Source organism: Colletotrichum costaricense (genome assembly GCF_030867565.1).
Source record: "Colletotrichum costaricense strain IMI 309622 chromosome Unknown Scaffold_6.1, whole genome shotgun sequence".
Taxonomy (NCBI): domain Eukaryota; kingdom Fungi; phylum Ascomycota; class Sordariomycetes; order Glomerellales; family Glomerellaceae; genus Colletotrichum; species Colletotrichum costaricense.
The window spans coordinates 1,422,558-1,425,983 of record NW_026848235.1 but is presented as its reverse complement, the minus strand read 5'-3'; the positions used below and the strand labels follow the sequence as shown (position 1 = coordinate 1,425,983).

Genomic DNA, 3,426 nt, shown 5'->3' with positions numbered 1-3,426 from the left:
GAATACGGGCCGGGCCACAACTATGCCAGCACCTGCTTTGCTGCGAACGGAATCATCGTTCTTCGGGTGAGGTTAGCGGACCGAATGGCTCATTATGTCGGAATGTTGAACATGAGGGCGTTGAGACTGAGAACAGAAATGTTATGTTGTTGGAAGGGATGTTATTCATCTTGGATTCTGGAAGGACCGATGCTGGCTGTGCACCGCCACAAGATATGTGGCTAGTGCCACATTGTCAAGCCACACCTTCCCTTTGCAAAAAGACAAGCTTTGTGGGCACGAACCCTGGGCCGGGAAGTTGTGGGCGGCCCTTCCCTTTTTCGCGATGCATCTCACCAGTCACCGCTCACAAGTCATAACTTGCTGTCACTGCCAGTGGTCACGACTCGCTACGCCATACGGAGTACTATGCATGGGTACCTATCATGCCGGCTATTGATGTTTCGGTCTCTTCCTACGGATACTTCCTGCTGCCCTCAAGTGTCGATCGAAAGCAAGTACGATAAGATCTGACGGGCACCTCCTATCTCCAGACTTCGGACCCGGGCGCTCGTCAACTCTGTCACTTGTGTCTCTCCCCCATCTGGAGACCCCAAACTTCATCTGTTGCGCTAGACTCTAGTCCGCATGGAAGCCATTCAAGATCATCATCAATCTCTCGTCTTCTCATGCTTTCGGCTCTGCGGCAGCTAGACTCGGCCCCATAGCGGACACACTGGTCTCCAACAACCAATTGCAGTCTTTCTAATCCCCTCAATCCTGGTCTATCTTATCGTTCAGATTCGTCGGCCAAGATAAGCCATCTTCAGCAACCCTCGACTCTTCGAATTTACTCACCGGGCCTCTCCTATTTTGCCTCCCATGTTGCAGGTTCACGGACTAACAGAAACCTGGGTCGCATACCTGGGTGGCCAATCCCTGCTTGCTATCAGCACGGATGGTACTTTGCAATGCGTCCACTCAAAGAAGTATGCCTCCTTTTTTGGATCGTGGGGTGATACCCTCTGCCAAAGAATCAGAGGGAAAAAAAGACAAAAATTCAGAGTTGTCTTGGAGAAGCACGTCAAGCCCTGACCTACGGGCTATGGCCTCCGCAACTATCGCCTGACTGCCTCCATAGTGACCAACAAGTATCCAGAATCATTGCCCTTCGAAATTCGCCATTGGGCAGATCAGCCCGGAACACCCGAACTTTGCCTCCCAGTTCTTCTTCTAGCTTACTTCGAGAGCTCCAGTTCCCCTTGCCGAACCTATCCCAAACGGCTGTCAAGTGCCGGCCTACTTCCGGACCACACCAGTCCCGCCATCTAGGACGCGTCGGTGGGCCATCAAAGGCTCTTCAATGCCGCGGTTCTTATCTTGATCGCTCCATGTCCCCCACCTACACCAGTTTCGCGTCAGGACTTGGTTGTGTGCTCTGCAAAAGCCCACGACTGAGGCTGTATCTAGACTCCAGAAATCTGGGTATTCCGCGGTCCGCCGTCTGTCGCGCCCTGATAAGGGTTCCTCCACTTTCCGCAATGAATATTACTACTCGGCTCGCCACTACATGTTCTGGCTGCTTCGTGAATCTCTTAGTCTCATCCCCTCATAATTCACCAGTGCTTTGAGCATCTGCTCTTCTCAGCCGGTTTCCCGCCCACGAACCTTTCCCCCGTCCACCATTCTCAGTCCATCTTCGGGGAAAGCAATGAGCTGTTGGTGAACTAGATCCAATATCATCACCAACCTCACGGGAATCACCACAGTCCAAAGATGGCTATATTCGAGACCAAGAGCGACATTTCGTCGACTGGCGGGGAAAAGAAGTCGGCAACCGATGTCGAGCGAGGCTTCTTGGGGGATGATCATGCCGTTCACCAGGCTGACTTCGCAACCGGAACCAGCACATACGCGAGACTGCAAAGGCTGGCGGGCAAGCTTGGTGTCGAGCAGAGAGGTATCGAGAGGGTCCCCGAAGACGAACGAATCAACGATGCCGTCACCAACGTCGGAACGTTGGTAAGTCCAGCTTGATGGCTGCGCTCATTCCGCCAGGAAACCATCCTGACCCTTCTACAGTGGTGCTCTGCCAATATGGTAGTCTCATCCTTTGCCATTGGTGTTTTGGCTATTCCAGTCTTCAGTCTCGGATTCGTTGATACGGCTTTGACCATTGTCTTTATCAACTTTCTGGGAGTCTTACCGGTCTGCTTCTTCTCGACTTTCGGCCCCACATTCGGTTTGCGACAAATGGTCTTGTCCCGTTACTGGTTTGGCTTCTACGCTGTCAAGCTGAGTATGTGACTATCTGCCAAATCGCCTTGGCCTTACTGACTGGTTGAACTAGTTGCGGTCTTCAATATCCTTGCCTGTCTAGGTTGGTCGGCGGTGAACACCATCGTCGGTGCTCAACTCTTCCATGCGGTCAACAACAACATGCCTGGGTGGGCTGGTATCCTCGTTATTGCCATCTCGACTCTGATGATTTGCACCTTTGGTTACCGAATTGTCCACACTTACGAGCGATTCTCTTGGATCCCCTGCGCCGTCATCTTCCTCATCGTTCTCGGCGTCTTTGCGCACTCGGGCAAGTTCAACAGCATGTTGCCCATGAGCACCGGCCCGTCAGAAGCGGGCTCTGTCCTCTCCTTCTCTGCCAGCGTTTACGGCTTCGCGACGGGCTGGACATCCTACGCGGCCGATTACACGTGCTACTACCCGGCGTCCACTTCCAGAATGAAGGTCTTCCTCGTCACCTTCTGCGGCCTCTTCTTCACCCTGTGCTTCACCGAGTTGCTGGGAGCCGCCGTCATGACTGCCAGCGTTACTGACCCCACGTTTTCCGACGCCTACGCCAACTCTGGAATCGGAGGTCTTTTGGCAGCCGTTCTGGTCACCAAGCTGGGTGGCTTTGGCCAGTTCTGCCTCGTCATCCTCGCCCTTTCGATCATCGCCAACAACTGCCCCAACATCTACTCGGTCTCGCTCTCTCTGCAGGTCCTGTCCAGAAAGACCGAGCGTATTCCCCGATTCATCTGGGTCTTTGTTGGCACTGGCATCTACATTGCCATCAGCATTCCGGGCTACGATCACTTCGAATCATGGCTCGAGAACTTCATGCTCATCATCGCTTACTGGCTCGCCATCTACGAGGGCGTCAGTCTCACTGATCACGTCGTTTTCCGTCGCGGCATCAGAGGGTACGACATCAGCGACTGGGACACGCCTTCGCGCCTACCCCCTGGATTCGCCGCCATCGTGGCTTTCTTGATGGGCGTCATGGGTGCCGTGCTTGGCATGTCACAAAGCTGGTTCACCGGTCCCATCGGCAAGCTTGCCGGCGGAAGCTTTGGCGGTGATATTGGCTTTGAATTAGCCTTCTCTTTTGCAGCAGTCTCCTACGTGGTGCTGCGTACAGTCGAGAAGAAGTTTTTCAAGAGATAG

General features: G+C 53.6%; 1 protein-coding gene across 1 annotated transcript; it reads left to right on the top strand.

Annotated features, from left to right (window-relative positions):
• Positions 1-1,755: 1,755 nt before the first annotated feature.
• On the top strand, positions 1,756-3,426 carry CCOS01_06689 (NCS1 nucleoside transporter; the record flags this gene model as incomplete). Its single annotated transcript, XM_060454857.1, has 3 exons — positions 1,756-2,001; positions 2,062-2,278; positions 2,330-3,426. The coding sequence occupies 3 exons, from the start codon at positions 1,756-1,758 to the stop codon at positions 3,424-3,426; spliced, it is 1,560 nt and encodes a 519-aa protein (XP_060314557.1).